Below are 23,595 nucleotides of genomic sequence, written 5' to 3' on the forward strand. Positions count from 1 at the left end.
ACATGGAACTGCTGGAACAAGTCCAGAGGAAGGCCACAGGGATGATCAGGGGACTGGAGCACCTCCCTTATGAAGACAGGCTGGGAAAGTTGGGGCTGTTCAGCCTGGAGAAGAGACGGCTGCGTGGAGACCTCATAGCAGCCTTCCAGTATCTGAAGAGGGGCAATAGGGATGCTGGGGAGGGACTCTTAGTCAGGGACTGTAGTGACAGAACAAGGGGTAATGGGTTAAAACTTAAACAGGGGAAGTTTAAATTGGATATAAGGAGGAAGTGCTTTACTATTAGGGTGGTGAGGCACTGGACTGGGGTTGCTCAGGGAGGCTGTGAGTGCTCCATCCCTGGCAGTGTTCAAGGCCAGGTTGGATGAAGCCTTGGGTAGGATGGTTTAGTGTGAGGTGTCCCTGCCCATGGCAGGGGGAATGGAACTAGATGATCTTGAGGTCCTTTCCAACCCTAATTATTCTATGATTCTATGATTCTATCTGTGCTGACTTTTTAATAGGGAGATGGCTTTTTCTTGCACAGATAGTATATGGTTAATGACTCTTGAATTCTGCTACTTGTTTCTTGATTCTTGTGCAGCTGTTCACTGTGTGAAACCTTCACAGGTTCTTCTAGCCAGCACGATGTAGGGTGTGCCAGCTCTGCCTCTGGTCCTTCATGCCTAACCCACTTGGTTTCCTACAGATGTCATTCAGTGTCATTTCTCACCTTCATTGTTCATTTCTTCTCCAGCTGTTTCTCCTCTCACTCTGTGCAAACCTACCTAGCTTTAGCCATTGTGAACAGGGATAAATGAGGAAAGTTTCGAGTCATGATCGTTTACTAGACTGTTGAACAGACACCACTAACTTGATATTTAGTACATTTGAAACTTGAGCCTATGTTTTCCTTGGAACTTTTTTTTTTTTTTTCTTTTTGCAGTTTGAATATCCTCTTTTGAAATTGGGACTGAAACAACTACAGCCTCCCTTCCATTGCTGTGTAACTGACCCATTCAAGCAGGAGAAATATGAAGAGTTCCCTGTTTTGCTTGGCATTTAGCGTAACAGCAAGCATATGTACAAACATACAAGCATTTTGTATGCTTAAACTTTCTGCAAACTTGGACCATGTCTGGTACAGCTCTCTAAAATTATAGAGAGAGATCTATGGGCAACATAATTCTCATATATCCTGTTAAAGGGCTATCTTAAACAATCTGTGAAAGAAAGGATATTATTTTCTCTTACCAGGTGTTTTTCTTTCTTTAGCAAAGTAATTTGCAAAAGTCTTTAGCAAAGGGCAGCAGCATTATTTCTTCCTTTGAAGGATGGAACATAACAAAGGAGTTTCCAATTGGCAAATGGAAACAGATATTCTGGTTCTTCCTCTTGGCAAGGTGAAGGCAGAGCCCTGGGGATTTCCCTGTGGCAAGAGAGTGAAAACAAACACGCAAAAATTTGCTTCCTATCAGGGCAACAAACCCAAATACAATCGTTTCTGGCATGCTACCCTCAGCATAGCTAATTTCGTAACTTAGCAGAAAAATACAGTATTTCCCAGCCAGGAACATTCAGCCAATTCTTTCTTATGGCAGCCTGCAATTACACTAAAAATAAAACTTATACCTGTTACCCATTCTTTATAAGGACAAAATGGATATGAGACATTTAGAGAATTGAAATTTATTTTTACTTTGGGGTTTTTTTTTTTAAACAAATTGTAGTTTTGTTCTTTGTTTCTTTCTGATCTTTTAAATAATCTGATGTCATTGTTTACTTGAAAATTTGTTGCTTTTTTAATAAAGACAATCTGAAAAAAAAAGCCCCCAAACCCACAAAAAAACTAACCACTAACTAAACAAAGAACAAAATTGAATGGTAAATACCCCAACAGAAATCTCTTCCCTTCTTGTAGTCTTTGGATTTCATCTTCTTTGGATTTCATCTATTTCTGATGTTCCCTTTTCACTAACTGTCCAGGTATCATTACTTCTTTCAGAGCTGGTAGGATCTGAATTTCAGTACTAAAAGGAAGGAAAGGACAAACTGAAATAGATAAAAAAAAACATTTAGATATTCTTTTGAGAAGAGAGAAGGAGAGAAGAGGAGAGGGGAAGGAAGGGGAGGGCAGGGAAGGAAGGAGGGAAGGGAAGAAGGGAGGGGTAGAAAAGGAGAGAAGAGAAAGGAGAGGATAAAATAGGAAAGAAAAAAGGAAAGGAAAAAAGGAAAGGAAAAAGAAAACAGAATGAAAGAGGAAAGCCTTTATATAGAGCACATTTAATAAGCCGTTACTGGTAGCAAGTCATGCGAAACAAGACAAGGTATCTCCTTCTTCCTAAGAACAATTACAAATTAAGGGCAATTGATCCAAAATAGAGGACCTCCACAAAAAAAAAAAAAAACAAACCCCAAAGCAAGCAAAAGTAGAGGAGAGCCATGCTTACAATTCAATTTCTGTGGCAATCTAAGTAGTAAACCAGTGAGGATTGTTTCTGCTTTTATGATCTAGCAGATTAAATTTATTCACCAGAAAAAGCTGAAGGAAGGAAACCTCTCCTAGATTTTTCTGACTATGGTTTTCCATAGTTATTGTTGAAGGCCAGTTAAGAGGTTTCAGGACCTTTGTCCTTGGCTTTGTATGGAGGACGAGGTTATGTATGACCTTTCCCTTTTTCCCTATAACTGAAACATTTGCTTTGTGGTATAGATTATACAAGGTCAGAGTTTTTCTTCATGGTTTGTGGCTGCTCAACTTAAAAGGCATCTACAAAGTGAGACACCAGCTTCTAAAAGTGTGATCTTGTGCCTACAAGAATTGTTGGACGCAAAACCAGGGGAAAAATAGATTATTTTTATAATTTAAATTAAATCCAGAGCAAAACTTTCAGTCAGTTGACCTGTTAACAAAAAATAGACCTATGTCCTTCCTACTGAAGAATGGATATTGCAAAACTGAAAGACAATAATACTTGCCTGAGTACTGAAGTAGCTGAGGGAAGCATAGGCTAGATTGTGGTTTGATCTCCATTTGACAACCTAAGACAGATGTGTTTGTTTTACTAACAGGATTTCAGCTCTTTGAGTTCAATCAAATTGCCTTCACAAAGCTGCAGGCCACAGTTTTTTCTTGAGAGGAGAAGCAAAATGTGTAATACATAGCACCATGGTTGTGAAAATGTAGAAATATATCATCTAACATGTAAAATATTTGTAACCTTCTTATTACATGTTCCTTGCCATAGGTTAGGTCTTCAACTAGTTTATTCTGAACATTTTGTTTCACTGAATGGGACTGTGCCAGCTGTTCCCTGACAAATAAAAATGAAACCGTGGTAATTCAAGATCAACTTAGCACGTAAGAGGAAAATCTGTATCTTTATAGAACAATGAAATACCAATTCTGTTCTCAGTCCTGTGAAGATTAATGTAGTTAATACTACAGAAATGAACTGAGGCCAGTGAGTTGCTACAAAGCCTGAGAGTTAAGCAGTTCTTTTCAAGATCAAGGCAGTAGCTTTTTCTTCAGGATTTAAGTTGGCATTCCCAGCACATTTGTTTTCCAGCCATAGAACTTAGAGGAGCATATCAGACTGAGAGATATTTCCTCTTGAAATATAGGAACACCCTACTTGGTTAGACCAATAGTCTGTCTAACCAATTAGTATATTTTCAAGGGCAGCAAACCAAAATGCTGTTTAAGGAGAGTGTGCAAGCCTGGCTGCTGTACTTTGTCCTCTCCTCCCACATCTATGTTTTTCTTAGTGATGTCATAGGGTACATGTCTGCAAAGTCCTTTCAGTGTTGTTTTAGGGGCTGTTGTTTCTGAATTTGTCTAACTCCCTTTTGAACATGCTCATACTGTTTGCCTCCCTAGCCCTCTGTGGCAGCAGGCTCCAGAGGTTCCCTGCCCACTGCATAAAGATGCACTTTCTTAATCGGTTGTAAAATGATCTCCAACTAGTTTCGTTGAATCCTCTCTAGTCCTGGTAATGCACTGGGCACCATTCTGTGACTATCTGACTGCAGCTAACAGAAGCAACAGACAGATGCAGTAGTTGTGTCACAGAGGCGAATGGGCACAGCAGTTAGCACAGAAGGGCACAAGGAAGTCACTTCATCCCCAGTCCTAGTATTGTATGTACGCTCCCTATGATGTGGTTACGACACCAGCTTGTTCCCTGGTAGCTGTTGAAGTTGATATGTCAGCTGTGTTAGAGGCTTCCATCCAGAGAGACATTCTGAGAGCAGATGTAGTTCTGCAGGTCCCAGGTTGCAGGGAGTGCATGGTGCTTCTCTGTGAAGCTGGGGTTGACAGTCATCTCTTCTGCAGGTGTGTTGTTGTTGATGAGCTATGTTGCCAGGCCAGAGAGTTGAAAGAGGAAGTAAGCATGCTATGTAGCATTCATAAAGGCAAGCAAGAGATAGATAGGATACTCTCAGAGACCGTACAGTCTTAACCCCCCACTATAGTAGAGATGCAGGTGGGGTCTGTGCCACGTCAGTCAGTAAGTCAAAAATCTGTAGGAGATGAAGGCTGGAAACTGGTCATTCTCCATAGTAAGGGAAAGGCTCCTGCTGCTCCTGAAGACTTGCAATTGAAGAGCAGGTTTAGTGCCTGCCAAGCTGAGGCAGAGCCAAGGAAGTGCCTGCTGGATATGACTGTAAGCTATCTTCTTGCACTCTTCCTGGGAAATTGACACACTTGAATACCTCTCTGAAGTGTTTGTATATCAATGCACATAGTATGGGAAACAAAGAGGAAGAATTAGAGATCAACGTGCAGTTGCTGGGCTTTGATCTCACTGCAATTACGTGGACATGGTGGGAGAAGTTGCATGACTGGCATGTTATCATGAATGGATACAAGCTTTTTAGGAAAGACAGGCCAGGAAGGTGAGGTGGAAGAATTGCCCTTCATGTGGAGAGAACACCTGGAATGCCTGGAGTTCTGTCTTTGGGTGGGTGATGTGAGCAAGTCAAGAGCTTATGGGTCAGGATTAAAGGGCAGACCAGCAAGGGTGATCCTATTGTGAATGTTTGCTAGTGACCGCCTGATCAGGAGGATGAAGTAGATGAGGCCTTTTACAGACAGGTGAAAGCAGCCTTCCCCCCCGCTTCCATCTTGCAAAGTTGTTTTAGGCTCTCAGTTTCCTCCTACTTCATTTACCCACCCTCACCTCATTCTAGTAGCTGAGTGTATTCCATTCCCTCTTAGGCTGTATTTTCCTCTTCCTCACCACTGCCAATCCCCACTATCAATTTTTCCTTATTCTTTTAATAACTCAGTGTCAGAAACATCTAAGAACCCTATTATATGGAAGAGTTTTCAGGGAGGAATTTAGAATAACTTTAGCAAGCACAGGATGTTAAAACAGGGCTGAATTAAGTTGGGTCATTGGTGAGGAGCAGATTTTGTGGCTCAGCTGCTGTATTGTGATATGGTGTGCTCCAGTCCAGGCTCTGGTAATGAAATGGTAATAAAATTTAATGCTATTCCTTTGAAAAGGCTGTCTTGATGGAGGGTGCACAGCAGAATAGAGTACATCCCAAACACTGGAGTAGGTGAACAATTTATTGGCAATTGTATCAAGGAGAACACAAACCTGACATATTTATGTGACTGCAGGGGGCAAACCTGACTCTGAATAGCTACGTAAAAGTGCTGTTGGTTTCAATGGGAATTTTGTCTCTGCAAAAACTAAATGGTGAGGATTAAAAATTTGCAGTAGAACAGTGGTATCAGAACAAGGATAAACCTGTAGTTATTAGGAATTACTTTTCTGAATATAGTCTCATGCACCATCTAAATCTGGTTTCAGATGGTTCCATATCTTGAGTAAGTAACGTTTAAGAGTGGCTTATCTTCATTGTGTCTTACATAAACATTTTCCTTCATTTAGAACAACGTATTCTACACTTTACCAGGAAGTAAAGCAGCCATGTCTGCTTCGCTATAAGCACAATCTATTTGAACATAACTCGGTTTATGTTTAGATTGTTAGGAAAAGTGGAATAATATCTATGACTTATGTCATCCCAGCTTCAGAAATAGTACGTTCTTCATTCATATTAAAATCATAGGGCTACATCTCAGAGAATACTTCCACCAAGTCACAGAACCACTTATAACTTGCTGGTATTCATAAATATCAGTGGAATTTAAACAGATTTGCCCAGAAGTGCCTCAAATGGTATTTCAGGGATGGAGAAATGGTTGCAACTTAATCGGTTCTGCAGGCCAAATTCTGCACACACCTGGGCTCTTTGTATTTGTTCATTCAATTCCCCAGCTCCATGTGGATAACCCCTCATACCCTCTCTTTCAAGGATTCACTTTATATTTTTCACACTCTTTACAATCTGTCGTTTACTTGTCCTCCATTTTACTTGTCAACCCATTGCATTCATTTCATTCAGTATCCCCCACCTACTTATTTTTCCCCTTTTTCCACTGGGCTTCTTTACCCTTTCTCTTGTAAAAAAAAAATCTGAGTTCTTGCAATGTCTCTTTTCCTCTTTGTCCCAGATCTCAAACTGATCTCTTTCTTTAAGATTCTATGTTAATCCCTCTTTGTATAGCTTCACAGCCCCAGACTTCCTCTGCCCCATAATACCCCTTTGTCTATCATTTTTTGGGAATAAATAATTTAGGATGTTCATATCCTTGTAAATGTACTTAGTCAAATTAGAAGGCATAAGAGAAAGTTATCATTATTTCACTTACGAGTGTCATCAATTGTTAAGAGTGCTGAACTGTTGTGGAGCTGCTTAAGGTGCCTTGCAAGTGGCTTGTTTTTCTCCTATTCCAGTTTCTTGTTGGTGTTTGGTTTTTTGGTTTTTTTTGTTTTGGTTTGGTTTTTTGTTTGTTTGTTTGTTTTGTTTTGTTTTTAAGGATTTTCAGTTAGAATACATAGAATATTTTTGAATGAATGAGATGCGCTGTTCAAAAGTAATTCTTGTATATGCACAGGTACAGGTGGACAGGCAAGAGAAAAACGCCATTCAGTTTTATACATGAATCACAGGACTGGAAAAAATGGCAGAGAAAAAAATAGGGATGTGTTATGTAGCCATTCCTTAAGTCCAGCAGTAAGTTATTTTTCAGCATTTCAAGTAATGGAGATATTCACATGGAAAATACTTTTTAAGTAGAGTACATCCAGCAAAACAGTGTAAGCATATATATGAAGACTGCACATAACTGCAAAGTACAAGATTGACAAAAAACCCCACACTTGCCTCACTTCCTTTTTAATAACGAGCTCAAAAGATGATATGTAAGGACCAAATACTTCCATCAGCAGCAGTTGCAGTATTCTACCAGTCCCACAGGGACTAAACATTTTTATCCAAGTCAAGGGCATATTTATCTCAGCAATACTCTTTTGATGAAATATACATAAAAAGAAAAAAACAAAGACAAACAAACTATAACTTCTGTTGCTTCATCTTTACTGGAAGTAGCTGTGGTTCATAGAGTTTGGTTTCCTGATTGGTTTTATACATTTTCATTTGAAAATCTCTCAAAACTTATTATGCATTCTTAATAAATTTGCCTCACCACCCCCATTCAAATATTACATTCAAGCTACAGAAGAGTTCAGTGATGCAAAATTTGAACCCTGGTACAACTGAATTCAATGAGATTCTTTTAAGGAGTCTAAGGTCTCACCAAAAGAAATTATTTTGCCATCAGCAGCTGTAACATGCTAGTGGGGGTCAAGGAATCCTGGCACTACTGAAAAAAATTAGTGGCAATAGTCAGCCATTGCCAGACACTTACACTGACTACAGCAGACTACATTCTCCAGGGGTAGATTCAGCATGTTTTCAAGAATCTGTTTTTGTTTTGTTTTTCTAAGTTATTAATTTAATGTCATTTTAAGAAAATCAGCTTAAATGAAATTAGTCTGAATTTCAAAAATGGTTAACATAACCTTTCATGTTATCAAGGGACACCAATAGAGACTATGGATGTATCACAAAAGAAGGGAAGGTGTGAGATTATCATATCTACAGATGAAGCCATACAGTGCACAGTCACGTAGAGGTCAATCAGTTTTGTACGTTTTTCAGTTACAATTTCTAGAACACATTTTTGCCTACTGATTCATGGAAAACTAAGGACATGACAAATAAGTGAAGCAATGAAACATTCTTTCTACTGAAACAGGATGAAATAGCTGAAGTTTTGAATTTCAGGAACACTTGCAACTACTCCTTTTCTTGTCCTTCCTGCTGGCATGTGTGCATGCCTGTCAGGTGAATCAGACCAGTGCATGGATCTGGCTCAATCATTCTTTTCCTTGCATTCCTTTTCAACTGGATTCAATTTCCTTGTCTGATTAACTTCACAGCTTTAAAAACTTGCAGAACTGAGAGAACAGAGAAGAGTGGCCAAAGGGAGGGACTGTTTACAGTAAATGCTGCTGTCAATAGGAATTTGCAATAAGCCATCACCAGCACAGCCCTGGCTGTAGCTTTGTGGGCACTGATTGTTGTTACCACTTCTCAGGAATAGTATTCTGGAATCTGGCAACCCAGGTAAACTTGTGATAAAATTCCTCAAGTTCCTTCAAAAGTTTGTTAGTGTCTCCTAGGGTTTAAATTCTGTATCTCTGATGTAGATACATCAGAGACATGTAACAACTGAAGTCCTTTGCTGGCTTTGTACAGGCATTGCAAAACCTTGAACTATTTTTCTCTCTACATGCATACACATATCAATTTGCCTTGATTTTATTTTATACATGCCATATGAATAGCTTTGAATGGTTTCTTCCAAGGATTGTCTTCATTCTCCTCTTTCCAGTTACCAAGGGTCAAGTTCTGCTCTTTGTGCCACATGCTTTGTTACACTTGAGGCTGTTTATATTCCTTTGTGTCAAACGGTGGCTTCTCTAACCAGCTGTAAACAATTAGTCCAACTATTTGACCAGAATTTAACAAAGCTGGAGACTGAATTAAATTCCTCAGCTTTTCTAAGTAAGGAAGCAGTAGGGTTGTTTTGGGAGAGCACTACTGAATAGAATTTAGTATGTATTTTGATAAAACCAAACTTCATTCTTTTCAGTGGATGTATACAGAGGTTGCTTGGAATACTTACAGTCTGAGCTTTGTCGTAAGTAGTACGTTGAGCACACTTTATGAGTAGCTAGTGGACAATGCAGAAGACAAAGGGATTATCATTGCACTTGCCTCAGCATGTTCCACTGGAAAAATTTTATTATTTTCATATGACTCCTTACATCAAAGTGCAGGTAATATTCTGAATAAACCTTTGGCAAACGTTATTCTTCATCTCTCATATGACTTATAAAATATTTATTTTATTTCTACAAATGTAAATTCTAGTGCATTGACAACCACACTTTTCCTGTTCTGTTAGAAATTTCTTAGATTCACATTGCAGACTAGCTTCCTGTGTTTTACAGAGTGTTTGCTTCTGTCATGCATTACTGATTTGATACACAATGCCACTCATTTCAGTCTATACAGGCCACCATGTCCCAGGTTATTTTCACAGTAGTACATTAAGTGCAAATAACATAGCCAACTTTTAAGTTGAATGGAGTTATAACCACGAATATACAAAATGTGGTAACCCTGTAGCTACTTAATTTGGCTGCTATTTATGCTCAGTGTACCAAGTTCACAAATGTACAACAGAATCATTAGCTGCAGAATCATTAGCACCATATATTGCGTATTTTTTTTTTTACATACATTGTTTTCCTGTTTGTTTTATTACTGGAGCCATTACCAATTACAATTCAGATGATCCCAGCAACAGGTGGCATCATCAGTCCATGTCCTAGTCAACTCATTCAGGGAGAGTGGTAGAAATGTTCCTGATGCTGGGTGAAAATATTAACTACTGCATAACATATTTAAAAATAGATACTAAGAAATGAATTATTAATTTAAAACTTTCAGCCACCCCTATGCAACGTAAGGAAAGTGAGGTTTAAATAGTTTATGTGAAAATTCTTGTAAAAGCAAATGCATTCAGAAGCCACTTTACATGAAAATCTCACCACATCAATGTCAAAATTCAAATGTCTATTTTTAATGTTTTTCTTCCAGTCACACAATTGTGCTGTCCCTAGAGTAAACAGTAAAACATATTTACCTGATGTGAGTTATCCCACTGGAATAATTTGTGCAAATAAAGCTTAGCACGTGTCAAGCACTGGAGGCTTAGGTCAAAAGCATGGAAAATTTCCAGCATCAGAAACAAAAGGACGTGTTCATGGAATAAAAAATGGGAAATGTTTTATCGTTTTAAGTAAACAGACACACCTAGTTTTTAGACTCAGATCTCCATCTTTTTTTAGACTGTGCCCAAGTCTCAGGAGAGATTTACCTTGTAAAGTTCCCTGCAATTCTGCTTGCCCAATTGCCTAAATTCAAAGCCTGTTGCGAAACCACAGCTTCTGTCTGGTTCATGTGCCAAGGTCCCCATTCTGCAGAATGAAACACAGGATGCAGGCAATAAGGGGGAATGGGATGATAAATACTCTAGTTGTTGTCCCATTGTAATTTGAAGATTTAACGAAGGAGCAAACAAACACGGCTGGGGGAAGCATTCCTGGGTTTTGTGGTGTAATTATTTATTGACTTTCCGTGGTCATCTGTAACAATGCTTTATGATTGCTTTTGCCTTTGAAAGAATTAGGATTGAGACAATGAAGACCTTGGATTTTACAAGGAGTGAGTCAGAAGAAATAAATGATCAGATACCATAACAATGAATAGAGTGTAAAATGAATGTTTCCACTTTTTGTCTTAGAAAAAGTTCGAACTGCATCAAGTATTCCGTACTCCTGAAGTTGAAATGAAAAGTGAGAAAGAAACGTCTATGGAAAATGTGAAAACAGAGCTTGCGGGTGAACATTTCATGGCCTTGAGCAGATTTTCATGCATAGAAAGGAATTGTCCATATTTAAGCTACAGCCTGGAAGTTACACTGTTTTGATTGGTTCGTGTGTTATCTTCCCAACCGCATCTGATCTTTTTTATCTTTTTCCTAAAACATGGGAGGAGTAGTATGCATTTGCAAAGCAGAACTACAATAGGAAGTAAAACTGCTACCATAAATGAAGGTGGTGTATACCAAATAAATTGATTAACATCAACCCACTTATTCCAAGCAAACACCAGTGCGTGAACAGTGCATAGCAGCAGAGCTAAATATCCCATCTTGCTCTGAAAAGAGAGAGAAAATAGTAAGCTGTTTTTTCCAGTTTGGTAAAAAAAGTACTTTGTTAAGCAAACATGGAAATCAGGAGGGGCCTCAACCAACACACCTAAGTCAAAGAAAAGAGACTATTGGCTTTAAACTAAAATTTAAGAACTCTAATTCAAGAGTCCAACTGTACCCCTCTATGCCACTGCAAGAGAAAACAGATGAGGCACATTTTTCATGCACTGCTATTATACTTTGCTAATACACAGAAGAGATTATAGATTACAGGCTATTCCTGAAAAAGGGTCAATTCTCAATATCTCAATTTGTAGATGTCAACTGTATCCCAAATTACTTTATTTCTTTGGTAAATTATTGTGAGTTCAAAAGCAGATTTATAAATGGTTTAATCGATTATTTGCGAAGAAAAACTTTGAGGTCAATTAATATCAGAAGCTCTAGTAAATCTAGTACTGTGACAAAAGCCATTGCACAACTACAGGAAACTGAAGTCTTTCATTCCATTATAGTGAAAAATTTGCCTTAGGATGTCTACGAAATACAGGAGTAAGGATTTTTTATGCTAGAGTTAGTAGTAATATTGAGATTCTTGCTGCATTAGAATCTTGATATTGTTGGAAAAATGGAATTACCCATCAGTGAAGACAAACACTGCCTTTCCAACTGCTAAATCTACAGAATCTGATTTTCTAGTATAAGTTTATTCGTTTATAAAAAAAGCTAATATAGTAGTATTACTCTTCTGGGTTTCTTCACCATATTAATTTAGTTCTGAAAGCAGTCATGCATTCAGAGGCTCTCTCCTAGACCTGTCCATATATATTCTCTGTAGAGCTGAAAACTTGTACTCCACAGAGTGGGCAGAATATCAGACCAATAATTGCTGGAAGATGCGTATTTCAGAGCTACTTTTCAAATTCAGATCAAATTTGCAAATGTCAGGTACTTGAATTTTAAGATTTCGGTGTTCAGGGACCTAATTCAGCGCTTGCTTAACTTTAGTGTGATGATGAAGCCTTGGGTGGGATGGTTTAGTGTGAAATGTCCTTGCCCACGGCAGGGGGGTTGGAACTAGATGATCTTGAGGTCCTTTCCAACCCTAACTATTCTATGATTCTATGATACTGATGCCAGCAGAACCACCCCTTATTATTACTGTGTATGATACAGGATAACTAAGAGCAAATGAGATACTTAGGTGAACAAAACAAGCACATCTGTAGCAAACTAAGGACTGGCTGCATTTGATTATGTATCTGTTTTAAGATGTCTCCTTTTCAGGATATACCTTTTGGTGGAGGTTATGAAGCTAATGGAAAATCTTTGCATATACAACTGGGCAGAAGTCTTTCTCTAGACTTTCCAGTCACCTGGTACTACTCAGACAGTAAAGAATTGCCAAAGTAGCTCCAAGAGAGCAACAAGCATTTCTCACAGCATTTGCTGGTTCAATTCAGCAGGACACAGGGCATTCCTGAAACATAAGACTCCCAGAAGGTGACTTAAATGCCTTCAGCACCAGAGATCTTTGACCTAAGAATATGTCCTGAAGGGACAACTGCTGCTCATCACAAAGTCAGAGGAGCAAAGAAGTGGTTTGGAGTTGTCTTTCTTGCGATTTTATATCCTGAACCTGACAGTCTTTTCTCCTGACAAAGTAACAAATGAAATAAACATTTCTTGCAAAGCAACTGTCAGAGTACAAAACGAGCTCTTAGGTTGGTTTCGCTAACTTCTCTGTGTTTGATATTTCTAACTCCTAATGATCTTAGCTGATAACATGCAGTCCTACAGGTGAGGACTAATGACATGCAATAATGACGTTTATGCATACCTGAATGTAGTGGAATTCTCTCCAGGTCAAAGAGTGACTAACAGATGGAATTGATGTTATTGCCAACAAGGCCAGCAAAGCAAGTCCCAGAATTCCTAGAGACACATAAATCTCCATTCTCCAAACATCATGTTCAATCCAGGCATTTTCTTTTTTTTGTTTTACCTGCCAAACAAACACCATATTTAACATGAAAGACTGGCATACTCTGCCGTTTGTATGAAATACACCTATTTTCACCATAATATTCAGGAAATAAGCCAAGAAACACAGTACATTTGTTTGCTTGAATGTTTCTGAATGTAACTGCTATTTACTTCTGATGACAAAGTCTCCTCTGCAGTTATATGCAAAGCCAAGTTGGACTTTAAATTAGAAGAATTTAGACTTCATCAGTGTCTTGGCCTAGGAGAGACTGGTTCTGAGGCCTGTTAGCCTGCCTTCACAGCAGGAGAAGTCTTACTCTTTGGCAAAAAAAAAATCCGTCTATGGCTAAATACCATATCTGAGAGCTTATAACAACAGGAAATATATTAATAGCAGTGTTTTAGGGAGCTAATTCAGCAGGCATTCTTAATGATAGTATCCTGCCAAGATAGTTGTTTAGCTCTATTTGTTTAAAAACAACTTAACAACTTGGTACTTCACTGAATACAACAGCTGGTATGGATGAAAAAGTTGTGATTTTAACAAACTGATGTCAAAGCTTCTCTTACTTATGACTACTTGCAACAGCCCTTTGGTGCTGCTAGTGCTCACCATGGTGTAATATGCCCCAAATATGATGATTTCTGCATCTTGAAGACTAGAATCTCAATGAAATGTCTGGTAACCCATTCAAATCAGATTACCAGTAAGGCTGATTTCAGTTTTCAACAGGTTCAACTGTTCAGCTGTTTACAGAATTCGTAACATCATACTGTGCCTTTAAATAAAACTGTAGATGAGGCTTCAGGGGTAATAAAATGTACATTTGCAGTCTATACCTCATATTTGAATAGTCCTTGCACTCAATGTAATATGCAAGTATTAGGAACTCTCTAGTCACAGAGGATCTTGGAGAGCTTTGCAAGCCAATTATTGTCCATGACTCAGAAGCATGATTGAAATTATATCCTTTAACAAGTTAGTTTGTGTCATCCCAATTGTGAAGCCATCAGTGTTCACAAATTTAGCTTGTGGCAAATTACAGCCCTCCTTCATTGCTGGCTAAATCATGTTATAAAGAAGATGTCTAAAAATGGTGCGTGCTTAGTTTTTGTAGATAGATTCCACCTGGGCAGAGAAGGTTAATCCACACTAATAGTATGCCAAAGATTTACATGTTCCTATGAGGCAGGTACAATTACGTGCATTTTGCAGAGATAAAAAATCCCAAATGAAGAAAATTACTTATTTAATGTACATTGGCACAGCTGTGTTGACTCTTGACTCTCTATTACATGCTTTAACAACTAGGTCCTGCTCCATCCCTTAACAGTGATCTGTAGGGATCTGCTTCAAAATCAAAGGAAGGCAATGAAAACATCTTTCCCCCCATCAAGATTTGCTTGAATAATCAAACCAAGGATATTCTGAATATATTTTTTTTTTTGAATAATTCTGTTTGCATACCCATCATACCTGCTGGAATGCCCAGTTCAGCAGCTTGTATCTGTATGATCTTCTCATTGGATAGCATAGGCTATAGCAAGCGTGCATTGTAGCGAAGAAGAAACTGAGAAGTCCAAATTGCTTTCTTGATAACATCCATCTATCCAGCCACTGAGGAAACCTCCTGTACTTGGTGCCAAAGTACAACTGGAAACCAGCAGCTAATATTCCTGGTAAATATACTAGTGCTAAAAGGGTAATTGAAACCACTGGTAAAACTTTGTTTATGACAAGGATCGGAATTTTATAGAAAACGTTTTCCTTTTTGGTTATAAAAGGATATATGACATCTCTCATAGAAGTGTAAATAAATGTTAATAATGAGAGCACGGATGCTATCTTCATTGGTAAGTGCCACTTGGGGAACAGATCCTGCTTGCAGTGTTGTTCTGAAGAGTGTTCAAACTCACTAAAATAGTGTGCTCGATGTAAATTAAAAAGTGCAGCTGCTTCTGATGGATTGGTGACTTGCATATCCACATTCTGAAAAGGACAGAAAGGAAATACCAAGTGATTTCAAGAGAAGGTTGAAACTTCACTAATGGCAGTATTTGCCATTGTGGCTTTTATGCTGTACTGCACTGAAACCATATACAAAACATGAACAGTATTATAAACAAAGTGGTTTGAAAACATAGCATTTTAAACATAGTCAGTAGTTAGGCCAGGCACTTTTAACATAGATTTCTCATTCTTCATTCATTATCTGCGGTCGTTTCAAAATAGATTTTAATTTTCAGGAAGTTAACTACACCGCAAGGGAAGATGGATTACATCATTACAGCTTCTTATGATATGAGCTACAGATTTCAAATGTCAAATTTCAGCTACAGACTTAATGATGTAGGCCAAATAATATGCAAAATAACAGCATCCAGAGTCAAGCCATTAAAATATTTCATTCAGTCATTGCTATTTTCATGACATTTAATTGGGGAATACAGATGTAAATAGAAATATTTGTGATCCAACATATTAGGCAAGCTGCACATTGGTCAACCCCAGATCATGTACTGTGGTCTTCTTCCTCTCTTTCACAGACTTCTTAACTTTAATGAAACCTTGTGAAACTGAGTCATTTCAGTTTAAAAAGCTGTTTTTTCTGCTGCCAAATAGGCATGCCTTGATTCTAGTCTCACAGATCTTGGCAGAATTATCACAGACTTCAGAAGGGGCTAAGCTAGTATAAAATTTTGGAGTAATATTATAAACTGTATTACATGGTGATAAAAGATTCATGGAAAATTAAAGATTCATGGAAGAGGTATATGACCGCTGTACGTATAAAATGAAAACACGTGTATCAACAGTACAACATTGCACTTGATGCATCAGAGAGTTGACCAGGGGTGGAGAACTGATAACATTAGGTAATAAACAGGTAACTCCTTTAATATTCTTGTGAAATATAAAGTAAAACTGAACTAATGATGCAATGGCTCAGCTTTAGAATGGCTAATGTAGCAGATGTCCAGACCTCCAGAAGTGAAATGGCACTGTCTGTTTTGACAAAGACATATAGTAGCTTGGAAGTTGTAAATTAGCATCCTGCTAAGACACAAGAGATCTTCCTATCTCAGCAACATTATCTGTCTTGATGCTCAAGAATCAGATATCATACTGAAGCTAATCAAGGGATCAATTCAAACAAGTTACTACTTGTCAATAAGGTAAGACTAGGTAGGTGTAAATGTTATGTTCATCTTTGGAGAAACACAGGTGTTTTGTTTTAAGAGAAAGATAAAAAATGTGCACCGCTATCTTGTAAAAATCCCAACTGGAGAGGAGGTAACCTCAATGGACAAAATCACATGAAAGACTGCAATATTCTGGGTGACACTTAAGCTGCTTTTTTACAGAACTTGGTCTGTTTTTGCAGCTTTTTAAACTTTTACCCAGGTTTTTATTTCTTTTTACTTATTTTTTTATTTATTTATTTACTTTTTTTACAGAAACATTACCAAGTTGCCAAAGTTTCCCATATTTCTTCTCGGCATGATGTTCTGACTTGCATTCTGATCAATGGCATGTTTATCACTTTCCTTCTTCTCCATTACAGAAATTCCCTGCAAAGCAAACATAGAATGTAAAACAGGTTTTGAAAAGCCCTGAACTTGAACTTTGGGGCCTATTTTCCCTCCAAATGTTTTCTTCCTTCTCCTCCACCCATATACTGGAGAAGGTATGATAATCTAGGGAAAGTCTGTCTTCTGAAAAGGTAACAGAAAAGCTTGCTTGTTTTTTCAGTAAAGCAGAGACTGAGAGGGTATGAATCAACAGAAGAAAATCCTCGATGAAAAATAACATTTAAGCTAAATGCCTATGTCACCAGTGGAATGAAGGCATTAACTCAGGCTGAAAGCTTTTAAATGATAGCAAATAAGTGTGAAACAGCTTACGGGTATCCTGGGCTGCATCAAAAGGAGCGTGACCAACAGGTCGAAGGAGGTGATCCTGCCCCTCTACTCTGCTCTTGTGAGACCTCACCTGGAGTATTGTGTGCAGTTCTGGTGTCCTCAACATAAAAAGGACATGGAACTGTTGGAACAAGTCCGGAGGAGGGCCACGAGGATGATCAGGGGTCTGGAGCACCTCCTGTATGAAGACAGGCTGAGGAAGTTGGGGCTTTTCAGCCTGGAGAAGAGAAGGCTGCGTGGAGACCTAATAGCAGCCTTCCAGTACCTGAAGGGGGCCTATAGGGATGCTGGGGAGGGACTCTTTGTCAGGGACTGTAGTGACAGGACAAGGGGTAATGGGTTAAAACTTAAACAGGGGAAGTTTAAATTGGATATAAGAAGGAAATTCTTTCCTGTTAGGGTGGTGAGACACTGGAATCGGTTGCCCAGGGAGGTTGTGAGTGCTCCATCACTGGCGGTGTTCAAGGCCAGGTTGGATGAAGCCTTGTGTGGGATGGTTTAGTGAGAGGTGTCCCTGTCCATGGCAGGGGGGTTGGAACTAGATGATCTTGAGGTCCTTTCCAACCCTAACTATTCTATGATTCTATGAAAATGTTATGAAGATGGATTTTTGGAAAGTTCATGAGACTTGCTGATCCAAGAAGCCCACGCAAATGTGTTGTTCCTAATATTTTTTAGGTTTTAGGATTGGTCTACCTGACAGTCACTCAGTGGCTTTAGAGGTATATTCTTCCTTTGAGACTGTTAGGAAATTCCAGCTAGAGCTTCGCTCGTGCTGTTTCAAAGTATACTGGCAGTACTCATCACCCACAAGTACCAGCAGAAATGGTTCTAAGCTATTGAGGATTACAAGAAATCAGAAGCCGAGGAAAAAAAAAAAATAAAAATGAGAGAGAATAGATAAACTGGTGGATGTTTCTGAAAATCCATCCTGGGATATCAGGAAAGACAGTATCTTGAAGGCTGTAAAGTAGCAACAAGAACTGCAAGGACCCTGCGCCAGGGTCCCATGTGTGCATCCCACTGCTGCACACTGCAGGAGGAGAGGTGCTAGCACCACACCACTGGAAGTTCTGGGTGCCATACTACAGCCTGATTTTCTGTGGCTACCTTTAAAACAGTGACGAAGTAGGTCTTCCATGTACCTTCGTACTGAACAGCTGAATTACTAGATATGAAACTGTTTTGCTAACAACTCGTTCTTTTATATTCATAAACCTTTTGGGAAATTGTATGGACAAATCAGACTTTGACAGTTAACCTTTTCTTACTGTGTCTGGTTCTTCAGTGGGTAAGTCCTACAGCCTCGTACTGTCTGCTATGAGGGTTTGCTTTCTTCCAGGCCACCAGACTCCTGAAGCCAAAGTATTCTTTTCCTAAGTATTTCACTTTGGATTTTTCCCTCCTGCTAGCAAGTTCTTCCTTTGGGCATAACCTTTCAGCCAAGTGCTGCAGAGTAGGGTCAACAAGAGCTTCTGTCTGAAGGTCAGGCTGTTAACCCTTCCCTACACCAGCTAATGGATGTTTTGTGTATCTTGCACACAGAAAGCATAGGCTGAGGAAGGCACATTTCTATTTTTCCCTGCTATTCCTATGGCTAGTCTCAGTGATTTTATCACAAGTTTCAGGGTATCAGATATCTTCATAAAACTTCAGCTCATGCAGTCCCATGATTAGTTAAGAATTTCAACTTCTGTATGTTTCAATATACTGTATTTCTACCTGTTACAATGGCAATGCCAACAGAACTCAATATAATGTACCTACCTGGAAAAAGCCAGCAACAAATACGGTGAGCTCCAGATCTACTTTTAAAAGAACTCATTCTATGAAGGGCAGTCAGACTCTTTACTCTTTTTGGTGCCTACCCTCTGATTTTTGCAGTTTAATGTTTTTTAATGAAAGGACATAAAGTTACAGACTGACTTTTTATTCTTTAAGATAATGAGACTGACTTCTTTAAATTGTTAAAGCAGTTTGTGGCTTGGATCTTTTCTGCTGTTGCTTTTTTTTTTTTTTTTCTGCATTGATCTCCACTGAGCTTTCAACTGTTAATATCCCCAGTCTATGTGAGCTTACACGGTGATACCAGTCACTTCAATAACTTTCCTTTTCTGACCACTACACTGTCTTGGGGGTCCAAAAGCATATTTAGATTGGGAAGCTCTGTGTGGAAGAGCTTGACTCACTTGATTCTCATGCGCTATCATTCCTAATTTAGAAAATTTAGAAATGAAGAGCCCAGTAATGGTTTTCAGGCAAAGGTTTGTACTGATGAAGATGTACCATGATGAGAAACAAAATATGCATGAGCTGGAATGCCAGCTGCTGATCCTAAATGCTGATTTATTGGTTATTTTGGGAAACAATGTTTAATACCATGTTAAATATAGCATTAATGGTTTATGCAGCAGAAGACAACATGAAAAAAAAAGAAGAAAGTGTGTGTAAATGAACGCATGTGCTCATCCATGGAAATACGTGTTACAGCCATGCGACTGCATGCAAGGAAACATAGGTGCCAAATGATAACAGTCCCCTTGGCTTCTGATACCAGTTTTAACACAAAACTATTTCTTGAGTAGGCCCAGGAACAAAGCACAGTAATAGCCTTGGAAACTCCTAAATACAACTCACAATTCCACTATTCATTGTCCTATGAACTGTCAGAAAGGAGTCATCTACAGCATGAATCTTTTTTGAATACTTCTGAAGAAAGAAATTTAGGAGTCCTGTGGGAGACAAAAACTCATCATTTATAGACCCAAGTCATAACTGTTATGAAAGACAACGGTTGCAGTAATGTCCATTCACAGTGCATACCCCTTTCTGCTCTGCGAGGCAGCTGAGGATGGGGACGGAGGATATCCAGCTGCAGAAAGCCTATTTCCCAACACTATGAGTACGCTACTGCATTTTGTACCAAGAAAACAGGCTCTTTATAAGGCTGAACCAACAAGTACCCGTACTGTGCAGACATTACCCCGAGAAAATCTCATCCGAAGTCAATGTGAGGTTTTCCCTAGTGAAGAGCTTCAGGACTGGCTCCCTGAAAAAAGACAAATGGGCAAAACAAATAGGCTATGATAATGTGGATGAGGTGTTGGCAGAGGCACGGGACAGTGCCCACATCTCTCTCCTTTGGCACTATTTGAACATGACAAGGTGGGAGCGTTAGGGATAGCTGCCTCGCTCCTGCAGTGCCCGCCGCGCCGCGCAGGACGGTGTAAGCACTCGGCGCAGGAGAAAATAACTTTCCTTTAACTTACTCTTCAGGAATTCTGCTGAGCTCTGTGGAAAACCTAATGAAAGGCCGGGAGGGTGGGAGCAGGAGCGCGTCGCTCACCGGTCCTCCTCGGTCACAGCCGCCGGGGCAGAGCCGGGTGGGCTGCCAGCCCGACGCCCGGCGCTGAGTGCAGCTCCGCAGAAGAGCCCGAGCCCGAGCCCGAGCCCGCCGGAGGGACCCGTCCTGTCCCGACACCCGCGGGTCGGGCGTGGCCCCGCTCCGGAACCCGGCCACGCGGGCGCACTTGGACGCGTCCCCAGAGGCTCCGCCAGCGGCCGCTCCCCCGTTTCCCTTTGCCCCGGGGCTCACGCACCTCGTCCCGCAGCCTCTTCTCCCTGCCGGAGGCCCAAGTCCCCCCCGCGAGGGCCGGTGGCGGCGTCGGGCTTCGGCTCGGCTCGGCAGGGGGGCAGCCCCTGGCGGCGGCGGTGTGGGCTCCGCTGCCTGGCCGCGGCGCGGCGCGGCGCGGCTCTGTCGGGGAAGGCGGGCTCAGGTCAGCGGCGGAGCGCCTGCCGGACTCCGAGGAGGGGAGCGGAGCGGGGGGCCTGGCCGCAGCCTGCACCTCCCCTCCCGGCCCCGCCTTCCGCGCTCATCCTGCTCCCCTCCTCGGCGGCGGGGTGCGAGCCAGGTCCCGTCCTGTGTCCCGGCGCGGAGCGTCGGTGCCGGAGGGGAGACCCCGAGGTGCCCGGGCGGCTGCCCCAAGAAGAGCCCGGCTGTAGGTCTGCTGGGGCCTCGCCTGAACAAAGGGCGCATTCACCTGCGCCCTCTCCGCCCCGCAGGAGGTGGGGAAGGAGGAGGAGGAGGTGAAGGAAGAGGCGCCGAGATGCTCTGCCTCCCCGGGCGCCCCCTGCTCCCTGAGCTTCCCTCCCGCCAGCAGCCCCGTTCCCGCTGCCGGGCCGCATTCATAGATTCCCGGCGGGTGCTGCAGCACCTCGGGGCACCGGAGCTGCCCTCGCCGCGCAGGCTCCCGCTAAAAGCGGCCCTTTGGGTCCCTGCCTAGGAAACCTTCTCCTCGCCTTCCGGTTCGTTTCCTCTTCCCTGCCCGTTCTTCCAAACTTGCCACTGTCCCAGCCTGACACAATGCTGTATTAAATCCTGCTTGTAATACGAGCAGTCGGCACTTTGTTATTCTCTGCTCACCCACCCCCCCCCGACCCCCCCCCACTCCCGCAATACCGTGATCTGGTGCCGTTTTTCTGTGCTGGCGATTCTGAAAAGGCCGCTGTCTCCTTAAAGTTCAGTCACCCATTAGAATGAACTATCATTATATATCTTGTGGAAGCTCTGGTTTAGTGGCTATTTTGACGTTTGGTGGCTTACTGACACTGCAGAAAACACGGCCAGTCCGTCTGAAATGTTTTTATTTCCTCACGCATGGCTCATTGTGTTTTCCTCGGGGTGTCTTCACAGAAATGACGCCAAGTTCCATCTCTTTGTATCTTGGGAATATATTTTTTCCTCCTCAGTAGATGTTAAGTGGACGTAGACTTCAGCAGAATGCTACGTCTGGCAGAGGAGATTGACTTAAAAGGAATAAAAGTCACAATAATTCTCTCGTATTAAAACAAACCCTTAACTTCAATTTATTTTTTAGTTACCTTCATTAACATATTTGCCTGTGCTTTGCATTAAGGCTATTTCCCACGTGCTTTCCATTAGTTACTTTATTTTTGCAAGGAATGCTGACTTCTGTATGCTCTCACTTTGTGAAAGTTGATTTTCTTCTCTGCTCCTTTCTTGCACCTTCGGTTTGTTTTTTAACCCAGTTCCCAGCAGAGAGCATCAGCAGGGTGACGCCTGGCGGTGGGAGCACCGGGGAGGAGGCCTCCTGCAGCAGGGTGCACGGTAGTGTGTCACCCTACACACTGGCTAAATGGGAATTTGTAATCCAAATGGCTAAAAGAATTGTCTCATTCGAAGTGAAACCCCACGGTAAAGGTATCCTCAGAAGTCCTGGTGTAAGTTACTGTTATGGGGATTACATTTCTAGCCCAAGAGGTATCCCAGGATGCTGAGAGATTTCAGCATCTGGATATCCTATCTTAAGGCTAGAACACCCTTAAGATATCCTTAGTCTTTTCATAAAGCACACAAGAGCTAAGCTCCTGCATAAACATTCTGAGAAGATGAAGTGAAAAGCCAGCCAAAGTGAACCTGGCTATTAAATAAGTACCTAGTAAGCTACTCTGCACAGATGCTCCTAGGAATCTCTGGACAAGCAATCCCCTCTCTAGTCTCTGCATCCTGAGGGCTATTAGGTGCCTGTCTGTGAATAAAATGGAAAGCTCATTTGCTGTGGGTGCTGACAAAATGGAAGAAGTTTCAAAAGCTAGGGAAAAACTTTCCTTTCATGGCTCCCCTAAGGCATGACTTCCAGGTCATTCAGAGTACTACCAGTTCATTCAGAGTACTACCTGTATTAAAGTGGTACTGGAAGGCTAAGTGCATGGCAGTTCTCCTGCAGACTGTTAATCTCCATCGTACTGCTGCATGCTGACAGCTTTGAACTGGTATTTATGCCAAGTGCTGTGCAAGAAGTGTGAGACTTAAAGTAGGAAGCACCGCAGGAATCAGGAGTTTATTCAAAATGAAATAATTTCTCTTGGCACATGGAGAATAGGCATGATCTTGCTGGCAAAAATTTAAAGCTGTGCAGGTTTGGCTAGCTCCAAACATTTAGAGTGTTGGTATTTTTTAACTGTTGAAGGAGTTGGGTGAGAAAGAGTAACACTTCTGTGGCTGCTGAAGTGTGACAGAGTATTTTCCAGAGATTAAAAACACTCTGATGACTCTGTCTTAGCCCATCTCCATAGAGTCCATGTGTGATATTAACAAAGGATGTGAGGGAATGGTAGATTGCACTTTCTGGAGGAAAAAATATTATTGCGTCATTGACAAAATTGCCTGACAGTTTGTATACCTTGAGAACATTTTCACCACAGTTTATACAGGGAGAAGTCTGTGGTCAGAGTGATTTGCCTGCTTCTGCAACTGCTTTTTAGACTAGGAGTTCTGAGGAGGACAACTTACCAAGTGGTTGGGAAAGTGATGCAATCTTCCAGTAACACACGGGCCTACGTATTGTCATACTAAGACTTAATCCCCCTCTGAACTTGTTGAGTAAGCTAAGTGTAACTATTATGGTCAGCAAGATGACTCTGGCATGTCCCTGGGTGACTCAGAAATGATGCTGCATAAGGGGAAGTGGTGTGGA

At 40.9% G+C, this 23,595-nt stretch overlaps 1 protein-coding gene across 8 annotated transcripts; it reads right to left on the minus strand.

Annotated features, from left to right (window-relative positions):
* Positions 1 to 10,577: 10,577 nt before the first annotated feature.
* Positions 10,578 to 21,597, minus strand: STEAP1 (STEAP family member 1). Of its 8 annotated transcripts, none has more exons than XM_065666419.1 (6): positions 20,698 to 20,782; positions 20,077 to 20,147; positions 16,643 to 16,747; positions 14,652 to 15,164; positions 13,029 to 13,193; positions 10,578 to 11,193 (listed from the first exon to the last, which is right to left on the minus strand). In XM_065666419.1, exons 2-6 carry the CDS (start codon positions 20,095 to 20,097, stop codon positions 10,936 to 10,938), a joined length of 1,062 nt encoding a protein of 353 aa, XP_065522491.1. In that variant the 5' UTR covers positions 20,098 to 20,147; positions 20,698 to 20,782; the 3' UTR covers positions 10,578 to 10,935. The 8 variants fall into 8 exon arrangements, with proteins under 8 accessions (XP_065522491.1, XP_065522494.1, XP_065522493.1 ...); XM_065666422.1 differs by having other exon boundaries at positions 20,082 to 20,147; positions 20,698 to 20,719; XM_065666421.1 differs by lacking the exons at positions 20,077 to 20,147; positions 20,698 to 20,782 and adding exons at positions 19,736 to 19,830; positions 19,922 to 20,047.
* Between the last annotated feature and the right edge of the window lie 1,998 nt (positions 21,598 to 23,595).

This window comes from Lathamus discolor, chromosome 2 (genome assembly GCF_037157495.1).
Source record: "Lathamus discolor isolate bLatDis1 chromosome 2, bLatDis1.hap1, whole genome shotgun sequence".
In the NCBI taxonomy this organism is placed as follows: domain Eukaryota; kingdom Metazoa; phylum Chordata; class Aves; order Psittaciformes; family Psittacidae; genus Lathamus; species Lathamus discolor.